The 21,673-nt window shown below is 43.9% G+C and overlaps 1 protein-coding gene across 2 annotated transcripts in view; it reads right to left on the reverse strand.

Moving 5' to 3' along the window:
* Positions 1 to 21,673, reverse strand: part of LOC123769480 (5'-3' exonuclease PLD3) — a 113,131-nt gene that overhangs the window by 20,610 nt on the left and 70,848 nt on the right. For both annotated transcript variants that reach the window (XM_045760606.2, XM_045760607.2), the window contains 5 exons: positions 16,626 to 16,748; positions 16,338 to 16,406; positions 15,522 to 15,653; positions 14,867 to 15,006; positions 6,428 to 6,593 (listed from right to left, as the gene is read on the reverse strand). In XM_045760606.2, coding sequence (XP_045616562.1) covers positions 6,428 to 6,593; positions 14,867 to 15,006; positions 15,522 to 15,653; positions 16,338 to 16,406; positions 16,626 to 16,748 — 630 coding nt within the window. The remainder of the gene's footprint in view (positions 1 to 6,427; positions 6,594 to 14,866; positions 15,007 to 15,521; positions 15,654 to 16,337; positions 16,407 to 16,625; positions 16,749 to 21,673) is intronic.

Genomic DNA, 21,673 nt, shown 5'->3' on the forward strand with positions numbered 1-21,673 from the left:
CAGAACCCCGCACAGCGCGAACACCGCGCCGACCAGACGAGGGAGGGTCCGCAGGAGGAGCCAACCCCAAACCTGACACCAGAGGCCTACCACGACGAGAGGAACCCCGAGCCCTGGCACGACCTTTCCGGGAAGACCCACCCCGGGACCCCCGGAAAACCAACAAGTCCGACATCGGACGACAAGCCGCCGACACAGCCTGAATAAACTGCGCCACAGCCGACTCCCCAAACAGGAGAGGACAAAAAGGTGAAGAACGCCTAAGAGCCAGAGCCCAAGCAGATTCCACGGATGAACCCAGCACCGCCTGCCGACACGCGAGACGGGAAGCATAGAACAGGGAAACCACATCCCGCAAAATCGGCGTGAACAGCTTCAACAAGGCAGCCGACGAACGCGCAGCCGAGGACAAGGTGCCGGACCCCGGGACTGACCCAAGCGTCCCCACATCCTCCACGAGCCAATCCGAAGACAGCTCCAGGAGGGAAAAGAACCGCAAGGCCGAACACAAAAGGCCCCGAGCACGCAAGTCCTCCGCCACGAGCGCCGCCGAAAGGGAGGGAACCTGCACATGGAGCTGAATAGCGCCCACATCGCGGGGAAGGGCAGGGGAAAACAAGCACTCATTCAGGTACTCAAGTTCACCCCCCAGGAAAACCTGAAGCACCGTGGAAGCTTCCCGCCACTCCAGCGTGCGGGAACGACAGAAAGAATGCCAGGAATCCAGACCAAACAAGGGGCAGTCTGCTAGCCAGGACGACTCCGGAACCTCGTAACGGAGCCAGAAAGGGAACGAAGTCCCAAACCTGAACGTGGACGGATCCATTTCCGAGGCATAATCCGGGTCACGCAGGAGGTAAGCTGCAAAGGCCGCTCGCACCACACCAGGTTGGATGCGATAAGCCGAAAACCTCCGGAAGGACGGAACCGACGTACCCGGGGGAACACGGAACCGTACCCGGGGAGGGGCCGACACCAAATCCAACTCGTACGCAGAGGGGGGGAAAGAAAACCCCACTCCTTGTAACAATAAGCCCCGCTCAGTGGGAAGAAAAACCCAGGCGGGGTCCAGCGGGGCCCAAGGCCCCCAAGTCAGCCCCTCCCCAGCCTCGAGGTCCGTCACCACAGGACCCGAGGCCGAGTCCTCTCCCCAAGCCCCGACCCCACAAGACAAGGACGGAGCAGCCGGAAAAGCTGGAGGAAGGGGGGCCCACTGGTCAGACCCTAAGCTTCGGCCGGGAGACAAGACTCGAATGCCTCTGCCACCCCCCCGGAAGGGGCAACCCCCGAAGCTGCCCGAGTCTCGAGATCAAGTAACCCCTGCTCCGACCCCGAAACCCTCAGACGCTTCGGGGCCGGAAGCAGGGGCGGGGGACCAGAACGAACAGAAGGGGAAGGACGAGGTGGTGCGGACTGAACCAGGATCGAAGCGACCCCCACCCCCAAGTCCGGGTCTCGAAAAGCAAAGCGGGGCAGCCCCGGGGCATCCGGGGAAGCAACCAACCGAGCGCGTTGCAACAGACGAAACCTAGACTGCAACGCACGTGCCGCCTGTACCCGAATAGAATCATCAGAGGATTGGGTAAATTGAGTCACAAGCAAGCAGCAACACTCACAGGACTCAGGGTCGAAAGTATCACCGACCCAACAGGCAGCGTGGCAGAGGCAAAAACAATGAGGGTCACCCTGAGACAAGGGGACCGAGCAACCCTCAAACTCGCACACAGCGAGTGGGGACTCCGGGGTCACATCCATCGGACCCACGCGCCCCCTAGGGGATTCCCAGGGTCCTGAGCGTTTACTTTAAGAGGACTCGCGCTCAGGTAGTCCCAGGCAGGGTGCTGCAAACCGGCGCCCAAAACTACCAAGCAAACTTCTAAAGCTGAACCCCAGGGACGTGTACACTCACGGGGACCTAGCAGGGGGCGCCACCGAGGAGAACAGTGGAAGGGCAAAAACAAACTGAATAAAATGACAGAACCCCCCACCAGGCAAAAACAAAAACAAAAACAAAACCCCGCAAGAGGACAGCGAACCCCAAGGAACAGAGCCGGCCGCGATGTCGGGAATTACAAGCTGAGCAGCACCCTGCGCCCCTACCAGTGCAAACTGCCTCTTACCTGCCGGTAACAAGGGAGAACAGAACACCCAAGAGCCCAACAGGCGGCCGAAAAACCGAAAGGTAAAACGGACCAGCAGAGGCAGACCCCGAGGAGCCTGTGGAAGGTGGCCCCAAGCCCCAAGGGCAGTACTTACAGGGCACCTAGGGAAGGCAGCCCTAGGCGCATGCAGCCCGAGTACTGAAGATAACTCCTGGCTCTCGCACCCACAAAACTAACACCACACTCAAAGCACAGTGCAGTAGCGACACCGGGGCCAGAGCACACGACCATCGCCTATAGCATCAGCCTCAAGAACTAAGGTGTGGGTAGCCGGCGCAGGGGGTCTGGGGCTCCCCCTTCCCCCTCCCGGGGAGGGGGGAGCTGCGCAGACAGCGGCGCGGCAGTGTGTGACGTCACACTAGTTTGCTTGTTTTCGGTTGGGGAGTTCTATCCACTAGTTCGGTTTTAGGTAGCAATTTTAACCAGAATAGGGGTTTGTTTTGGGGCGCTTACCTTTCTGGGTGCCTGTTCCGGTCGATGGCAGACATAGAATGCTTCCAACTACACGGGGGCTTCTATAGGCCATTGCTCCCCTTGCCTCTCTGAGGGGGCCCGGTTCTGGCCGTGGTCCCCGGTAGGCCTAAGAACTCCATACACATGACTGATGCCAAAGTCTGACATTAGCATATCAGCCTGGGATAGCTCCGGGGAGCCGACGGGGCTCCCCCCAGAAATGATGATAAAAATGGTGATAAAATGGAGTCAGGGGGGCATTGGTGAGAGAGCTGTTGTCAGGAGGCAAGTCGTGTCAGTAGTTAGGATTAGGGGGCAGGAGGTGCAAGTTACGTATTCTCATGGGAGGCAGGTTGTCAGCCAGGCAGCTGATAACCAGCTGAAGTGGTAATAAAATGGTGTCAGGGGGGCATTGGTGAGAGTTGTTGTTGTCAGGAGGCAAGTGGTGTCAGTAGAGGCTGGTTGTCAGTGGTAGAAGTTGTCAAGGAAAGCTGGAGTAATACTGTACAGGTAGTGGTGTCAGTAAAGGCTATAGAGGCAACATGTGACTTGCAGCTCCATGCTCCCTCTCCAGCCCCCCCCCCCCCACCCCCAAATTGTAAAATTATTTGAAAATTAAAATTATTATACAAATTGTTTATTATTTGAAAACAATTTGTAAGCCTATTTAGATTAAATTTTGAGTAGGACAATAAAACAAGCACAGGTCGTGTGAACGTTAGGCCTTGGTGAGGTGGCTGGCATCATTTGTCTCCCCTCCTCCTAGTGTGAAAACGTGTTGCTCGCACACGAAGGATAATTTTGAACAATTTTTATCGTTTGAACTCTTATACTCTGTCAAGATGTTTCGGAGCAGCATTCGTGGTGTTCAAGATTTAAAACAAAAGAGAAAATATTTGTCTGTCACCCGTCTCGCCCAAGAATTCAACATCGGTAAAGCTACAGTTTGTGATATAAAAAAGCAGAAGGATAATATTAGGAAATTCGTTGCTCAGAGTCAAACTCATGCAATAGGCAACAGGAAAACATTGAAGCCTGCTAAATATACAGATTTGGACTCGGCTGTATTCAAATGGTTTACACAGCATCGTGCGAAAGGAATTGCTGTTTCAGTTGATTCTATTAGAAATGCAGCTGAAAGACTTGCTGAAAAGTTAAACATTGACAATTTCAAGGCTAGCACTGGATGGGTATGTTGATTTAAAGAGAGGCATGGCATCATTAACAAGAAAATTTGTGGCGAAGCCTTAAGTGCAGATGTAGGAAGTGTTAATACGTTTAAATATAAACTTTCTCAGCACATGGTATCTAATAATCTAAGCTGGTTTCAAGTGTACAATGCAGACGAAACAGGCTTTAACTGGAAATGCCTTCAAAGAAACACTTTGGCCTCTAGGCTTGAGGAGAGTATTCCTGGTCGCAAGGTAAGCAAGGAAAGAATTTCAGCATTATTGTGCGGTAATGCAGATAGCAGTCACCGAACAAAGTGCGCAATTGTTGGGTAATCTGCCAACCCCAGAGCATTGAAAAACTGCATGAACAGATTACCTGTCGTTTACTACAACACCAAAAATGCCTGGTTCACACAGATTATTTTTGAAGACTGGTTCCAGAATCACTTTTGTAAAGAAGTAAGAAAGCATCAGATCAATGAGCGTGGCATTCGTCCTACTGATGTAAAGGCAATGCTGTTGGTTGATAATGCCCCAGCTCACCCCATTGCTAAATTAACATCGCCTGATGGTAAAATAACATGTATGGCTTTACCACCAAATACTACATCTTTAATACAGCCCATGGATCAGGGGGTTATCTATGCTCTCAAACGGCTTTATAAGAGAGCTATGAATGTAGACATAATGGAAGTTGTGCTCTCTGAGGAAGGACAAGATGCTTAATAAGGATACAAGAGCTAGTAGAACACTAGAAAACTTCAAGAAATATTCAATTAAAGACGCTATTTACAACTGGGCCAAACAATGGAACGAGTTGAAGGTCACCACATTAAAGAACGCATGGAATAAAATTCTGAGTCCGGTACCTGGTGAGAATGAAGACGAAGATGACTATGATTTTGAGGACTTTGATAATGCAATTTTTGAGACATTAAGAGATGCTGGCGAGGAAGATTTGCAACTTTCTGATGTGACTGAGTGGTTAGATAATGATGCTGATGATCCAGGTTATGGTGAATTAACTGATGATGAGATTATCCAGTGTGTTACTGGTAATGCTGATGAGGATGCGGAAGAGGAGGAAGATACCTGTAGCATGTTACCTATTCCATATGCTGCATCATTACAAAACCTTAATCAGTTGCTTGATATGGTTGCTGTAACTGATGATGAAGATGTAGCAGATTATTATCTACACCTAAGGGGATTGAAAGATATTATAATGAAGAAGCTCATAATGAAGAAACAAACGAAGATTCAAAAGTTTTTGGTACAACTTAACAGTAGGCCTACAGGACCAGCACCAGCAAGGACTTACCTGAGGATGCCCAGGCAATTGGACCAACACCTAGCACCAGCAAGGACTTACCTGAGGATGCCCAGGCAACTGGACCAGCACCTAGCACCAGCAAGGACTTACCTGAGGATGCCCAGGCAACTGGACAACACCTAGCCACAAGGACTTACCTGAGGATGCCCAGGCAACTGGACCAGCACCTAGCACCAGCAAGGACTTACCTGAGGATGCCCAGGCAACTGGACCAACACCTAGCACCAGCAAGGACTTACCTGAGGATGCCCAGGCAACTGGACCAGCACCTAGCACCAGCAAGGACTTACCTGAGGATGCCCAGGCAACTGGACCAGCACCTAGCACCAGCAAGGACTTACCTGAGGATGCCCAGGCAACTGGACCAACACCTAGCACCAGCAAGGACTTACCTGAGGATGCCCAGGCAACTGGACCAGCACCTAGCACCAGCAAGGACTTACCTGAGGATGCCCAGGCAACTGGACCAGCACCTAGCACCAGCAAAGACTTACCTGAGGATGCCCAGGCAACTGGACCAGCACCTAGCACCAGCAAGGACTTACCTGAGGATGCCCAGGCAACTGGACCAGCACCTAGCACCAGCAAAGACTTACCTGAGGATGCCCAGGCAACTGGACCAGCACCTAGCACCAGCAAAGACTTACCTGAGGATGCCCAGGCAACTGGACCAACACCTAGCACCAGCAAAGACTTACCTGAGGATGCCCAGGCAACTGGACCAGCACCCACCATTAGCCATAACTTACCTGGGAGTGCCAATTGAGCTGTACAACACAGTTCTAATAACATAAATGTACAAAGTGTAAAAAGTGTAGTTTAAGTGATACAGTACAGTATACGTTTACTTCAGTACTGTAGTGTGATTCTAGTGGTCTGTACTTTATGTACAGACTGTAGTGTATAATGTACATTTGTTAGAAAGTTACTGTTCCTTAATGATTTTATATTCATATCATATCTGGCACTCTCAGGGTATTTGAGGCTAAAAGTCTGCACTACACAACTCAACTGTTAAGGTAAGTACAGGTAAAACACTGTAACAATGTATTGCTAGATTTAGAAACTAGATTTTAGATTTAGAAATATTACATAAATTAAGGTTAATTTTTTTTTTGGGGGGGGGGGATGGTCGGAGCGGGATTTTTTGGACTAGACGGATGGAACAAATTCCGCACTGGAACGAATCGGCCTCGCCCCATACAGTTGGTTCAAGTGAGGACACACTGTAAATAGGTACAGTAAATTATTATTAACAGTTGTGCAGCACTGAATAAAAATAGGAAACTAGAAAGTGACTAATTTACCGTTTCAATGTCCATCACGGTTGCTGTGCTGGTCAGATCTTGCAATGACTTTAAGTAATATTTCATATCAGGACGCGTATGATTCCAATGGGAGCCCAGAACACGTATACGAACACCTCTCTCCATGGCTGCAGCACGGAGGCTGTTATCAATGACAGGCCAAAATCTGAAAATGATTGAATTACAAATATATAATCATGTTACAAATCATAGAAATTGCAGAAACTCAATTTCTATTCAATCTAAAAATCAAGTACTGTAATACTTGAACTATAATTTATTTGAGTGTCTCATTTGGAATAGCCTTTTAACCAAAATTTCCTATTTGGGTTAAAACAAAATGAGTAAAAACTCAAATGTAGTTACCCAAGTGTTATTACAGGATGAGAGCTACATGCTCATGGTGTCCCGTCTTCCCAACACTATCATATAACGCTTTGAAACTACTGACGGTTTTGGCTTCCTCCACCTTCTCACCTAACTTATTCCAATCGTCTTACCACTCTGTTTGCGAAAGTGAATTTTCTTATATTGCATTGGCAGCTCTGTTTAGTTAGTTTAAATATATGACCTCTTGTTCTTGGAGTTCCAAGTCTTGGGAATTCTTCCAGTATCAATTTTATCAATACCCATTACTATTTTGCTAATAACTAGGAGGACTTTAGTTACAAGCTTCCTATTCCTGACAGTGGGGGATCCAGTCTTTACAGTAGTGATCATGTCGCCTATTTTTCGTCTATCTTCTAGTTTTGGCATATTTAATGCCTCTAACCTCTCCTAGTAGCTTTTGTCTTTCAGTTCCGGGAGCAATTTAGCTGCATGTCTTTGCACCTTTTCCAGTTTGTTTATGTGCTTCTTAAGATATGGGCACCATAAAACTGCTGCATATTCCAGCTTTGGTCTAACAAAGTTCATTAACAATTTTTTTAGTATTTCACCATCCATGTATTTTAAAAACAAATCTAAAATTGCAAAGTTTAACACAGGCTCCTCACACAACGTTCTTTATGTGGCCCTCAGGTGACAGTTCTCTATCTAGAACCACCCCCTAGATCTCTTTTTTTATCAGAATTCTTTAAAGATTTATCACATAATTTGTAGGATTTCTGTGGTTTATGTTCTCTTATTCCACATTCCATAACATGGCATTTATTCACATTAAATTCCATTTGCTAAGTGGTGCTCCATACACATTTTGTCCAGGTCTTCTTGAGGGGCATGACAATCGTCTAAGTTTCTTATCTTCCCTAGTATCTTGGCATCATCAGCAAACATGTTCATATAATTCTGTATTCCATCTGGTAGAGCATGTATGTAGAGCACTGGTAATGAACATTACCGGTGCAAAAATTGAACCCTGTGGTACTCCACTCGTGACATTTCTCCAATCTGATACATTCCGATATACAGTACATGTATCGATATACAGTACAGTCTAATATACAGTAATGTGAATTCATTCAGACTACTTGGAGATCCTGGTTACAAAAATCTGAGTTAATGAGCTCTTACAGTAATGGATGATAAATGTGGCAGAAATTGCACAACGTCCTGCATAACAATATTCATGTAAAATACAGAGTACTGTACATTTGCTCATTGGTATCAGAGATACCATCTAATACAGCTCTATCAATTCTATTCATAAGATATGTGATAAAAGAACATGAAGAGCAAGAGGAAAACAAATTTCCTGTAAAAAATTAAACTGTATAAAAAACTAGCGTTGAATGTAATGAAACGCCATTTTCTTTGTGAGTCCTAGGAGGCTCCACAGAGCTATCCAGGATGATATGGATATGTGTAACTTTCTGGCATCAGTCAATGTGCATGCAGTTCTTGCCTACCAGGGACTACGGCCAGAGCCTGGCCCCCTCAGAGAGGCACGAGGAGCAATGGCCTATATAAACCCCCGTGTGGTTGGGAGCATTCTATGTCTGCCCTCGAACGGGTCTGGCACCTAGAAAAGTAGGTGCCCCAAAATAAACCCCTATTCTGGTGAAACATTGCTACTGAAAGCCGAATGAGTAGATAGAACTCCTTAAACAAAAATTAGCAAACGAGCATGACGTCATCACGCCCCCGCCCTGCTGTCTGCGCACCCCCACCCCCTCCTCCTCATGGCCACGGCCAGAGAGGCCAAGACGCGTAGACAATGGTGGAGAGACTGCAACCAAACAACACATGATGCACCTCTGGCCTGAACAACCAAGCATCAACAACCCAAGGACCCCTCCGGAAAGCAGCAGACTCATATATCGCCAGAAAAGAAGGCGACGGCTGCAACCGAGCAAACCTACGACCAGGACCAAAGGAGCTAAAACCCCTGCGCTGGAGGAGAGCTTGAAGTTCCCCAACCCGACTACCAGAGGCCAATGCTAACAGGAAAAAGAGCCGAAGAAAAAACAACCCCAACCCGAAGGGGCCACTATAAACTGAGGAGAAGAGAGAAAGAGAGAGCACCCTGGTCCAAAAATCAGGACAGCTCAGGCGGCGGATGAGCAGGCCGGAGGTTATCTTGAGGATTATCTTGAGATGATTTCGGGGCTTTTTAGTGTCCCCGCGGCCCGGTCCTCGACCAGGCCTCCACCCCCAGGAAGCAGCCCGTGACAGCTGACTAATATCCAGGTACCTATTTTACTGCTAGGTAATAGGGGCATAGGGTGAAAGAAACTCTGCCCATTGTTTCTCGCCGGTGCCTGGGATCGAATCCAGGACCACATGGATCACAAGTCCAGCATGCTGTCCGCTCAGCCGACCGACTCCCTCCCCGACCGAGGTGAAGCAATGCATGAGACAGCCAATGAAACAGAACAGACATAACATTAATACCTTACCTTGAGGTTACCTTACCTTGAGGTGCTTCAGGGGCTTAGCGTCCCTGCGGCCTGGTTGTCGACCAGGCCTCCTGGTTGCTGGACTGATCAATTAGGCTGTTGGGCGTGGCTGCTCGCAGCCTGACGTATGAGTTGATCAGGTATCCTTTGGAGATATTTGTCAAGTTCTCTTTTGAACACTGTTAGAGGTCGACCAGTTATGCCTCTTATGTGTAGTGGAAGCGTGTTGAACAGTCTCGGGCCTCTGATGTTGATAGAGTTCTTCCTCAGAGTACCCGTTGCACCTCTGCTCTTCAACGGGGGTATTCTGCACGTCCTGCCATGCCGTCTGGTCTCATGTGCTGTTATTTCTGTATGCAGGTTTGGGACCAGGCCCTCTACTATTTTCCATGTGTAAATTATTATGTATCTCTCCTGCCTGCACTCAAGGGAATACAGATTTAGGCTCTTTAGTCGGTCCCAGTAGTTTAGATCTTTTACCGAGTGGATTCTAGCAGTAAAGGATCTCTGCACGCTCTCCAGGTCAGCAATATCTCCAGCTTTGAAAGGGGCTGTCATTGTGCAGCAGTACTCCACTCTAAAGAGCACTAGCGTTTTGAAAAGTATCATCATCGGTACAGCATCTCTAGTGCAAAAAGTTCTTGTTATCCAACCTGTCATTTTTCTTGCAGTTGGGACGGCAACTTTATTGTGTTCTTTAAAGGTAAGGTCTTCTGACATCAGTACACCCAGATCCTTTACATTGCCTTTTCGTTCAATGTTATGATTTGAATGAGTTTTGCACGTGGTTTCTGTTTTTATAATTACATTTTTTCCATAGTGCATGAGCTGGAACTTATCTTCGTTAAACATCATATTATTTTCGATAGCCCATAGAAAGACCTGATCTACATCTGATTGGAGGTCTGCCGTGTCCTCTATGTTGCCTACTCTCATGAAGATCCTAGCGTCATCTGCAAAGGATGATACAGTGTTATAGGTTGTGTCCTTGTCTATGTCCGATATGAGGACGAGAAAAAGTACTGGAGCAAGCACAGTACCCTGGAGGACTGAGCTCTTCACGGTTGATGGGCTGAATTTTATTTTGTTGACTATTACACATTGAGTTCTGTTAGTCAGGAAATTGTAGATACATCTGCCTATTTTTCTGGTAATTCCTTTTGAATGCATTTTATGTGCAATAACACCATGGTCACATTTGTCAAAGGCTTTTGTGAAATCTGTGTAAATTACATCATCTTTTTATTTGTCTTCCATGGCATCTAATGCCATGTCATAGTGGTCCAGCAACTGTGAGAGGCAAGAGCGCCTGTTCTGAAACCAGGTTGTCCGGGGTTATGGAGATCCTGTGATTCCATGTACTGTATTTTGTGATCTTACTTCTTAGCATTCTCTCAAAGATTTTTATGATGTGCGATGTTAGTACTAACGGTCTGTAATTTTTTGCCTCTGCTTTATTTCCTCCTTTATGGAGTGGTGCTATCTCTGCTGTTTTTAGTATGTCAGGAATAATGCCAGTATCTAGGCTTTGTCTCCAAAGAATGTGAAGGGCCTGCGATAGTGTTTTTTTTACAGTTCTTGATGAATATGGAGTTCCAAGAATCAGGACTTGGTGCAGAGTGCATAGGCATACTATTTATGGCTTCTTCAAAATGCAGTGGGGATAGGGTGACGTCAGATTGTTTCTATTGTTTATTTTTAAATTGTTTCTATTTCTCTACCTAACCTCCTTTGCCGTTCTTGAGATAGGGTGCGACCCTCAAGTTGTTCTACAATTTATTTTCTCTGCCTATAGAGGGAACGACATTCCCGTTCCAATCTGCATCTCTTCCTCTATTTTTTTTTTTAGAGGTATGCAGTTTGAGCATATTTCTAGTGCTACAGAGCTTATTTTTTCCAAGCACTGGTTTAGGTTTGCATTTTCTAGTTGTTCTTCCCAGCTTATTTCTGTGAAGACTTGGTTTATTTGCTCCCAGTTTATCTGTTTATTATTGAAGTTGAATTTGCCGAAATCTCCTCCACAGGGAATCGGGACTGGTTTTGAAGGTCTATTCCCCATGCTTGTCAGAACTTCAATTAACCCTTAACATGCTCGGGGTTTAATATTCTGTCATCCCCACAGGCGCATGTCATTTTGAAAAAAAAAAAATTATTTTTTCTTCCTAACCTGTTAATTTGTGTTCACTGATCATGGGAAAAATAATAAAAAAATCGTAAGTGGCATATATTGCCCGCTATAGGGCGGGGAAGTCTGGCAAATTATAGGCGCTGACTCAGCGTGCGTCCCAGGCGGTCTGTTGCTCGCAAGCTGTCAGGCCGGAGTTGCCACAAAGAGATAATTACCGAATTATTTCAATGTCTCTGATTGATTTTTCATACTTTTTTTGCTATAATATTATTCAATAGTGTGTAGTTTGATATATTTATATAATAAAATGAGTGAATCATTGCTGTACTCAAAAATATGGTGTGCATATTGTTGATTCAATTATGTTCATCAATCAGTGAACAAATACTTTGTCGGTTATTACACTATAAGCACAGGTTATATATAAGTATCTGCATGTTTTGTTCACTATAACGAACCACTAAGTAGCTATTATGAGTCAAAAAGTAACGAGGAGTGACCGCTGTTTACCAGCCAGCCACTCCCGCCCTCCCTCATCTGACTCACCCACATTCTCCTCCCACAATAATGTTTTTGCTATAATTTTGAGATATATACAAGAGTTGTTACATTCTTGTACAGCAACTAGTACGTGTAGCGTTTCGGGCAGGTCCCTGGAATACGATCCCCTGCCGCGAAGAATCGTTTTTTCACCCAAGTACACATTTTACTGTTGCGTTAAACAGAGGCTACAGTTAAGGAATTGCGCCCAGTAAATCCTCCCCGGCCAGGATACGAACCCAAGACATAGCGCTCGCGGAACGCCAGGCGAGTGTCTTACCACTACACCACGGAGACTGATAATTCACTATATACAGACGTTATATATAAGTATCTACATGTTTTGTTCACCATAACTGTACATCTAAGCTTGTATGGTGAGTAAAGGCACAGAGATGTGGCTACTCACACAGTCAGCTGATCGGCGGCCGCCCTCAAGGCCAGACGCACTAATATTTCTCCTCCAACAATACTGTGTGGTGTTATTACGCTATATACACACATTATATATAAATATCTACCTGTTTTATTCATCATACTTGTACAAATAAACTGGTATGGTGCCCAAAGACCATCGTGGTAACCAGTAAACAACACCGTCGTCTGCACGGTGGCGTTGTGCAGACGACGCCACCGCCCTCACCAAAATGGTGGCTCCAAACCTTCTCTTGCTGTTTATACCCTCTATACGCACGTTATATATAAGTATCTACATTTGTGTTCACCATAGCGAACCACTAAGCTGGTATGCTGAGTGCAGTCAATAAAAGGTGGCCACACACAGTCAAAAGACATCGCCACCACCCTCCCTCCCACAGCATTACATCTCCTTCCATGGCGCACAGCGCTAAATATCACCACAATCCTGCTATTATCAGAACCCTGGTCAGTTTTATCACAGTCAGGGGTCTTCTGTAATAATATCATCGCTTCATAATAGCATGAACAAGTATAATTTGGCATTTTTTGGCGATGCTGTGGTCACAAGCTGAACAGCAGTGCTGTTAGCTCATGCTGCGTGCGTCAGGCTTGGTTGCTCACTCAATACTGAGGCCAATAACACCCGGGAGTTTGGCCCACGATTTTTTTTTAAAATGGCGTCTGTTTACAAGAGCCCTGATGAAGGTGTGGTGAACCCCGTGTATCCGCGGGCTGTTTAAATCTTGCGTAGTATTCCAACACATCATATGACGTGATGCGCAGTTGACTGGAACAACGTTCAGCACGTCATATGACGTGATGTGCACTTTAAGGGTTAATGTTTTCTCATATAGTATTCCAGTTCACAGGAATAACTTTAAACCTTTGGTTACATACTAAGACCCGAATGCAATAGTGGAGCAAATTTAGCATTTTTTTTTATCTGCATGATGACGACAAAAAATCAGCGATGAATGTAATGAAACGCCATTTTCTGAGTGAGACCCGTTGGTTCCCCCGGAACTATCCAGGCTGATATTGCTAATGTCAGACTTTGGCATCAGTCATGTGTATGGAGTTTTTAGCCCTACCGGGGATCACAACCCAGAACCTGGCCCCCTCAGAGAGGCACAAGGAGTAATGGCCTATAGAACCCCCCCCCCCATGTGGTTGGAAGCATTCCATGTCTGCCATTGAAATTGAAATTGAAATAAGTTTATTGAGGTAAAATACACACAAAGGGATGAGGTAGCTCAAGCTATTCTCACCCCGTTCAGTACAACGTGTTAATATATACATATACACACATCACAAATAAACATATTACCAAACATTCTGAGAGGTAAAAATATACATTTCCTCCCTCACAAGGAGTATGGTATCAGACGTACACACAAATACTTTTATGACCTAATGTCTGCCATTGACCGGGTTAGGCACCCAGAAAGATAAGCATCCCAAAACAAACCCCTATTCTAGTTAAGAACTTGCTACTGAGAGCCAAACTAGTGGACAGAGCTCCCATAATAAAAACGAGCTAACAAGCATGACGTCACCACGTCGCCGCGCTGCCGTCTGGGCACGTTTGCTCCTCGTGCCTCTCTGAGGGGGGGGCCAGGTTCTGCCTCGTGGTCCCCGGTAGGCCCAAGAACTCCATACACATGACTGATGTCAAAGTCTGACATTAGCAATATCAGCAGCCTGGATAGCTCCGGGGAGCCGACGGGGCTCCCCCCAGAAAAGGATTAACTAAACAGTAAGTACTTATCATTTGCATCTTCAGAGAATTGCATGTAAAAGAATTTAAATCAAAATAATATAGCAAATTTCACTAGGTACTGTTTGGTAATTTAAATACCATAATATTAAAAGTGAAATATCCCCCATAATTATAAGAAAATTACTGTCCCAAATGTGAAGACTCGTTTTGTTACATCAAGGAATCAGTCCAGTAAAATCCTACTCACCATGAGGTTGCAAGACCTTTATGGTCTGGAAATAGGGCTGTTGATTTATGTATCAATTTACCAGGTAACGTAGTAGACATGGAAGTGCTTAATTGTTTCAAGCATGGGGGGTTAGACGAATACAGGTATATGAACAAGTTTGGTTGGGAATAAATAGGAGCTGCTGTGCATTATTCAATAGGGCTTCTGAAGTTGCTTTACTTATGCTCTGAATTATTTTATACTAGAGCTTGTGAGAATTCTTCTCACTTGAGAATATTATAGTAAGCAGAGGTGACCTAATGTTGCCACATACAAAAAAGCATATTAATTTCTGACCTAGAAGGAAATAATTGATTCCCCACCTAGGAATCACAGAAAACAAAGAGAATGCTGGAGTAAATTAATCTTCTCAGAAGCTTTGTGGGATACTGTACTCAACATATTTTCCTCATTATCAGGAATTTTCCTCATTAGATAATTTCCTCATTATCACTCCCCAAATGATAATGAGACACTGTTTTCATTTCTCAGTAAAAACCATCCTGAACAATTATGGGATACTCACATCTTTCTCTTAGTAAACAGCATCTTTGGGAAATAGTCCATTACAGCAATGTAAATAAACTTCTTAGCTTTACTAATAACGTCAACAATGGCATCGATATCATTGCTCCTTCCCTTCGGACAAAATGGAGGTGGAGAACTCTGAAAAGAATTCAAATACAGAAATAAATAACTTTATTACTTAAGATACCAGAGTTTGAAATGCAACTGTAGAGGTGCAAAGACAAATTGACCATAGGACATTTTATTTTCTATACTGTATATGCACCCAACACTATCAACACAGGTCAGTTTGATTCCTAAAATGACCTATTATTCATTCCTTCCCCTGAATTAAAAATTATAGTTAAAATAAAGGAGCTAAGATACAGTTCTGTAACCGACATCTGTTTAATAAACTATGTAACTCTAAAAATCATTGTGCAACACAGGAATTCCTACGAGTAAAATGTTAATACAGTACATTGAAATACCTATCTTAAATACTATATTACCTTTACTACAAGAAGAAAATAAATGGGGTGCAGTTTGATGGCTTTCACAGATAGAAGTTTAGTGTATATTATGCAAGTTTTCAGAAGAGAGAGTATAGTTCTAAATTATCCAACCCACGGTCACACAAACAAGGCAATGGAACCCAATTCTTATTAACTTACAGAAAGATAAGTGTCAACTGTGAACCCACCGAGGGATATGGGCATTTGGTTCTCAATATTAAAGAGCGTCTGCAAAGGGCGAGGCCAGACAGGTGGAATATCGGCTCCCTTCTTGCCCAACTGCCAGTAAACCTAATCACAGGAAAAATATTTTAGATATTAATAGATACAAAGTGCTTAATAATTACTGAATATATAAGAAATCCAATCAGTGATCTTAATATCAAACACTTCATTAAAATCTGGAAAGGTTAGGTTTGGTTAGGCAAATTTGGGTAACATTTGATTAAGTTTGGTTAATTTGGTTTACTATCTTTTATTTCCAATAGTAAGTAGAAGTTAATGGTTGGCAGTGCTGCACAATCTATCACCAAGTGTCATGCTCACTTTTATTTTACTCCATTTAAGTGTTGTGTGGCATTTTCAGGCCAAATGCACAAGTTACAATAGGTTATAAGGCAATGTTATCTTGTATCCAAATACCACAATTGTGCTATACAGTATCTTAATAGTACAACAGTTAGCCTAGGAAATTACAGTTCCCTCACTGATCACTGTCAGTATCATTAACCTGAAAGTGATTTCATCGACAGACACAGACAGACACTAGAAGCAATGCTACAGGGACAGTGTTACCAGGAGGGGCACCTGTATGGCAGGGTGCGTGTACATGCACATAAAGATGCACTTGCAATTCTGCTGGTTGCTGGTAAACAGTATTAGTCAAACTTTTAGATTTAATAAGGAATTTAATAATGATCAGAACAAATTCAAAATCACAAGACATCTATGCAAAAACAAAATAATGTTACCTACCTCAAAGATTTTGCTCATGTCATTTGCCAAACATGAACAATTGTTAATAACTATGCCAACTTCTTTCACCTGAAATTTGTTAAAAATTATCTCAATAAAACTATGACACACAAAAATGTAGTTTATCCAGAACTCAAGCTTAAAACTTTGTAATGCTATTGTCAGTGAAAATGCATAACTACTGTAAACAAATTCTATGGAAGTTCTATGTTATACTGTACATTGCTTAAATCATCCTCACTGGCCACTGGCAGCCATATACACACACACACACAATACAGTATTCACCTGAGTAAGAGACCGCCAGTCCATATTTGCACTTCCAAGATATACGTGCCGACCATCCACAATCCACATTTTGGTATGCAGGACGCCTCCACCCATAAGATGATGGAAATCTAAACTTCGAACCTGAAAATATAAATATAAATTTAAAAAAATGATTGAGTTTAGTTGGGTATAAACAGGAGTTATCTTAGACTGGCCAAGAGGCCTTCTGGAGTTTTCATTGTTCTTATGTTGTTATTACAAATGACCACTAAGTGAAGAGTTGGTAGAGCTTAAGTCTCTTCATAGATGTACTCCTGACAGACATTCTGGACTCTATTAAGCTTTTTTCTTAGAACCTTTATGATCCTACATGGATGTCTAAAAAACCAGTGTTGACTGTAATGAAATGCCATTTTCTGTGCGAGTCCTGGAGGCTCCCCGGAGCTATCCAGGCTGATGTTAATATCATTAGACTTTGGCATCATTCAGTATGTGAATGGAGTTCTAGGCCTACCGGGGACCACAAGCCAGAATCTGGCCCCCTCAGAGAGGCACGAGGATCAGTGGCCTATAGAAATGCACGTGGGATTAGGAGCATTCTATATCTGCCATCGACCGGGACAGGCACCCATAAAGGTAAGCGCCTCAAAACAAACCCGTATTCTGGTTTCAACTACTGTCATGGTAATCTCTCAATGAAGGGATTCGGCCTACTCTATTATCACCTATTCTCATACCACCAGTCTACTTCCCTCAGGGCCCGTCAACCTTCGCACCTGGCTCCTGGATCACGCCACCCGGGAAACAATTGTAATGGTGGTTAGAGTGAGCCGGTTTCCAGTTATCGACGACATCAGCGCCACCTGGACGGCCGTTTCTCCTACACATAGAGGCTTGCCAGCTCCAGCAAGCCAGATTACTCCTGAGTGCTCTACTGACTAGGTATGTTGACATACCTCGGTGTGACAACAGATTTATGCAGTCTAGGCTCACAGTATTCCTGCCCCATTTTCTAGTATTTGCACATTAACGTAACGTAAATTTAATTATTTGTCTTGTTTGATTTACACTCTTTGTATCAAGCCAAGCTTGGATATCATTTTTTGCTTTGTAATTTGTTTAATGTCATTCTTATTAAGTAAAGTATTTTTAAATTTTTGTTCTCTATGTCTTATCCTACAGTTACCTCAACGTGAAGATTCAACTTGCAGTCTAACTTTTCCTTTTTTTTTTTTGTTTTTTGTTTATTTTATGTGACTGGCATTCCATCTGCCCTAGAGAGACTGCACTAACAGCCATTTTCTCATCACATAAATTGGAGGCCTGTCCGGGAGCCTCACTCAGGTAATGCTTCTAGACTCTTCACTTAAAAATTGTGGTAACTGTACTTGGCTTTATTACAAATTTACCTTTTCAAAACTCTTATTTTTGAAAAATTTTAATGGTGCTTCATACTGTTTGCTTTCCAGATGTAGCATCATATGATTGTTGGATTTTAGATTATGTGGTGTCTTGTGGCCACAGTCATACTCGTGATTGGTTGTTCCATAATCTTTGCTATAACCTGTGATTTCCACCTTATTCTCGTCCCTACAGGAGATTTCTCATTTAGGCAGATCATCCCCTTTGGTACCTTGGTACTTTGGTCTGTCTGGTCGGCTCTGGCTCCTTCCACTCCTCGTCCTTCCCCATCTGTTCTGCACACTTCCTCCCTTGCTCCCTTTCTTCCAAGGAAGAAACCGACCTTACTAGATGTGCTCAAGTGGCTGACTCCTACAGTCTTATTCACAAAGTACCATCTGATGCACCTTCTAGTAAGTCAACCTGGTCTAGTCCTACAAAAATGAGTACCAGCAATGTGAACGTGTTGTATTGCAAATATTGCAGAATCTATGGACATACCATAGAAAAGTGTCCTAAGAACAAGGGCCTCAGTGAAACTCCTAAGCCCAAATCAACTCCTCCTAAACCCAATAAGCCTGTTATGAATATTCATGTCTCCTCCAATGATCTTTCTCTCTTCAACAGACACCTGTATCCTGGAACTGTCTCTGCCAGCTGTGGAGATTCGGTGGAAAGGTTCAAATTGAAGATCTTGAGAGACATGGCAGCTCTACAATTTATTCTTCTGAAGTCAGCTGTACCCAACGTCACCTACACCGGAGAAACTTATCACGGACCTAACTGCTACTACTCCATATCTACTTGCCCAAGTCCACCTGGATTGTCCCTTTATACAAGGTGAAGTCCAAGTCGCTATCCGGGAAAAGCCTTTTCCCATGTCAGGAGTTCAACTTCTCCTGGGCAACGACTTGCAGAAGGTCAACAACCTACGAATCTAATTATCATCGACAAATCCCAGGTATGTGACTCAGAAGTGGAAAATCCTGTTTTGCAGTTTGTTAAGGAAGAGGTCCCATCAACAGATGATCCTGATGAAGTCTTCCCTCCTGTCTTGGTGACGACGCGTGCTCAAGCTGCACTCCCGCAATCAGCTTCTCCCTCTACTTCAGCTGTCTCTAAAGATTCTCAGAACCTCCCATCGAATCTCACCGTACCGGAGTTCCATAAGTTGCAGAGAGAGGATCCCTCCTTAACACTTTCACGCGCCCGACAGTCCCTGTGTAACTTTCCCCAGTATGCGCCATTCGTTTCGGGAGACCGCGCAGCGACACTTAAATGTTTATAGTCTTTTTGGTCTGCTCATCTTAAATTTCCATGTATGTATTTAAGTTTGGTATCATTTTGTTTGCAAGAGAATGCTCTAGAGGAATATATCTATAAAATTTCTCCAAAGCCGACATGAGACCCACACCAAATAAGAAACTATGACGATCGTTAGCCGTGAGCGCCAAACTGCAATGAAATATTCATGCTCTTTTCATGTTTGTCAACCCCAGAATTGTTCTACGTCGTTAATTTTGGTATCACTGTGACCTCAATAAAATTCCCTACACGGACATATGAATATAAAATACAAATCATAGGCTCGCCCCACCCGCAAGACCGTGGGAAGTTGCCCAAGGGTTACCCGCTACCGCACGCCCAACTGCACATGCGCTACACCACTACTGAAAAGTTTATACTCTTCTCATGTTTTTGACCTTCATTTTCGATGCACGTGTTTTATTTTGGTATCAATGTGTTGCCAATGAAATGTTCTATAGGAACATATGTATACATGTCACCAAAGCTAAAGTGATGCCGGCACCAAATAAAGAATAAAGTCGTTTGTTAGCCGTTCACACCAAACAGCACGCACATAAGGAAGATAAGGAGAAACAGCACGCACATAAGGAGAAGGAAAAAATAGAAGAAGCAGTAAAGGAAGTCAAACACTGCAGCAACCAAGATAAAACAAACATTAGGCTAGAAGTGAGGAAAGAATTGGCATCTAACCCGAAGTTGGTGCAAAACACAGTTGATCGGAGTAAGTCCCTGATCATTTTTGGCTGCAAAGAAAAGGCGATAATATCTAGGTCAGAAAGAGCTGTAGAAGAAGCTAAAGAAGTAGATAAAATTGTTGGCCTCGTAGAAGGTCTTACAACCATAGAGAATGTGTGCGACTACAGGAGAATAGGCAGGTACGTAAAAGGGAAAGATCGGCCTTTGAGGATCACCCTAAACGGTGCCAAACAGATGGAAGAAGTACTAAGGAATGCTAGAAAATTGCAAAGTGATGAGGATGGGAAAGGGTGGTCGTTAAGACGAGATCTTTCAAAAGAAGATAGAGAGAAGCTGAAACTGAACCTCGCCGAGGCAAAACATTTAAATGAGAGCAGGAATGAAGAAGAAATAAATTCTTTTTTCTACAAAGTGATAGGGGTAGGCAAACCAGTAAAGTGGTACATAAAGGCAAACCAACAAAATCAATAGAGAAAGGGGGAGTGAAGAATAAGGAGAGGGGGAACAAGTTCCTGAAGATTGCATACACCAACATAGATGGAGTGAGATCGAAGATACTGGAGTTAAGTGATGTAATACAGCTGCAGACACCAGACATTGTTGCACTCACGGAGACAAAACTTGAAGATGAAATTTTAAATGAGGTCATATTCCCAAGGGGCTACTCAATTTGGAGACGGGACAGAAAAATTAGGAAAGGCGGTGGCGTTGCTGTGCTGGTAAAAGAACACCTAAAGGTGAACGAAATAATGACTGCCAATCCACAAGAAGTTGACATAATAGCACTAGAGATCTGCCATGAGGATGATAAACTAATGATAATAAATGCATATAGTCCACCGCCAAGCAGCACATGGTCAAAGGAGGAGCTAGATAGTAAACGTGAAGGTTTTATAACAATAATGAGAGTGATTATAGCGAGAGCGGATAACGATAGATCACGACTGTTGATAGTCGGTGACTTCAACTTGAAATCCATAGACTGGGAAGCATATGAAGCTAAAACAGAAGATATTTGGACCCGTAAATTTGTAGACCTCATCCTGGAAACATTCTTGTATCAACATGTTAAACAAGCTACGAGGATGAGGGAAGGGGACGTTCCCTCCATGCTAGATTTGATATTTACCAGGAAGGAGGAAGAGATATTTGACATTCAGTACCTTCCTCCCTTGGGTAAAAGTGACCATGTCTTTTGGGGAATAAAGTATGCAATGCGTTATAAGCTGGAAGAAAATAAGGAGGTTGAAGCAGTTGAAAAACCAGACTTCAGGAGAGGACATTATGGTGACCTTAGAAATTTTTTTAGTGAGTATAATTGGACAGACTTGATGCTAGGCAAGGAAGTGAATGAGATGTATGCAAGGTGAATGAGATGTATATCAAGTTTTGTGAAATATATGATAAAGGCACAAAAAAATTTATACCAAAACAGAGATGCAGAACTAGGAAACAGGATTGGTTCAATAGAAATTGCGAGAGGGCTAGAGACCAAAAGACACAAAAATGGAATCAATACAGGAAGAGGCCGAACCCCCAAACATACCAGCGATACAAAGATGCGAGAAACAACTACACGGCAGTGAAGAGAGAGGCAGAAAGAAATTTTGAAAAAAGGATTGAAGACAAATGTAAAACAGAACCAGGTCTATTCTATAAAT

The sequence above is a fragment of the Procambarus clarkii genome, chromosome 63 (assembly GCF_040958095.1).
Source record: "Procambarus clarkii isolate CNS0578487 chromosome 63, FALCON_Pclarkii_2.0, whole genome shotgun sequence".
Classification (NCBI taxonomy): Eukaryota; Metazoa; Arthropoda; class Malacostraca; order Decapoda; family Cambaridae; genus Procambarus; species Procambarus clarkii.